Source organism: Loa loa (assembly GCF_000183805.2).
Source record: "Loa loa unplaced genomic scaffold supercont3.1640, whole genome shotgun sequence".
Classification (NCBI taxonomy): Eukaryota; Metazoa; Nematoda; class Chromadorea; order Rhabditida; family Onchocercidae; genus Loa; species Loa loa.
In genome coordinates, this window is record NW_018109819.1 from 1 (window position 1) to 1,817 (window position 1,817).

Here is a 1,817-nt window from a genome sequence, read left to right on the forward strand (position 1 = left end):
TTTTAATCGTGATTGTTAAATCGTGATAATCTTTAATTGTTTTTAATCATGATTGTTAAATCATGATAATTTTCAATTGTTTTTAATCATGATTGTTAAATCATGATAATTTTTAATTGTTATTTCTAATTATTTCTAATTGTTTATTTCTAATTGTTTTTAATCGTGATTGTTAAGTCATGATAATTTTTAATTGTTTTTAATTGTATGAATGTATAATTTACCAATTTAATCGATACACTAATCATTGAAATGATTTAAATTAAAATGTAAAAAGCAGTTCATATCGTCGTTTCCTTCTTTCTTTTTTTTTTTTCAAGATACGATTTTATCAGTCAAAAATCATGATTTAATTAATATCAATGATAACTGATAATAATTATCATATGTTTTTCATATTTCAGGAGAATAATATTGCCAGTAATAATACACATGTAGAATTGAATTCCTCAGCAAATTCAATGAAATCAATTTTAAAAAAGCGTGATATCCATCAAAATGGTACATCATCACCGATGATTCATCGTAGTGGATCAAATTCCGCCGATGTATAAATATAATTTTCTTTTTTTTTTTCTTAAATTAAAATTATCATTGAAATTAGTTAGCTATTAATTATTGTGAGAAAAGAGAAAAGAAAAAGAGAGCGGAAGAGGAAAAAATTTTAGAAATTCCTAAAATAGATATAATAAACTTTCATTTAATATGTAAATTTATAAAAAATTATCTCACCTGTAATCCTTGTAATTTCTAATTAAGCCTTAATTAAAGTTTAATTATTGCTACAATTTAGAAATGAACAACAATTAAAGCTGAATTTAACAATTTTGCAAGGCATTATAGATGTATTGCAAATTTGCAATTGCATTGCATTTGCATGCACTATCATTAATAATATTAGCATGTGCAACACTGCATGCACTTGTATTGAGCCACTAGGCTTTTAATATTAATAGGCAATGATAATTTTTACAAAGAAAAAAAATTTGTTAAATTAAAATTATAATGTTTTAATTAAATTTTATTTATTTACTTTTTTTTTTTTTTTAAGGACTGGTCATCTAATCGAGCTGCAACACCAGCATTCCCGGTACGTCGTGAAACACCTCAACCATTTCATCCACTTTTATTTGAGGGTGCAAAAGATGTTATGCCACCTGTACAATCAATTAATAACATCACTTACAGGTTATCATTATCTCACTGATAATAGTATTTAAATTTACTCAATTACTCACTAAGCTTATAGATAGTAAATGTTTACAATTATACAATATAGATATATATATGTAAGAAAAGTATACAGATTAATATCATTGAATCTTGGAATTCTTTTCAAATTTGAAATTAAATTTCAAGTAAAAATTTTTTTTTTGATAAAGTTATTAAAAATTGAATAATTTCTCTTTCTACCATCCGTTTTCTCCCCTATCTTTCAAACTTTTTCTCTTTTTACTTCATTTAATTTTAAATTTTAAATAAATTTTAAACAACCCACTTTTTCCTTCCCAAAAATAATTGTATCATTTAAATTTTATTAATTAACATTAATCAATCATATGTGATACTTGATTAAATTTACATTTTGTTTCAGTTAATTATTATTTGAAATTTAGTTTCCAAAAAGAAAAAATTGTTTGAAATTATTATAACTATTTGAAAAATGAAAAAATTAATTATTATTGATAATTATTTGAAATTTAATTTTAAAAAACCAAATTTTAGGTCTCCATCACCACGTTCTGTTTATTATGCACAGAGTCATCGTACATCAATTTCTTCAACTGGTACGTCCATCTTCATGCATTTCCTATTTT

At 23.2% G+C, this 1,817-nt stretch overlaps 1 protein-coding gene across 1 annotated transcript; it reads left to right on the forward strand.

The window, feature by feature from the left end:
• Positions 1-451: 451 nt before the first annotated feature.
• Positions 452-1,188, forward strand: LOAG_15207 (hypothetical protein; the record flags this gene model as incomplete). Its single annotated transcript, XM_003150699.2, has 2 exons — positions 452-548; positions 1,052-1,188. Coding segments are annotated over exons 1-2 (222 nt in total), but the record flags the coding sequence as incomplete, so codon positions are not given.
• Between the last annotated feature and the right edge of the window lie 629 nt (positions 1,189-1,817).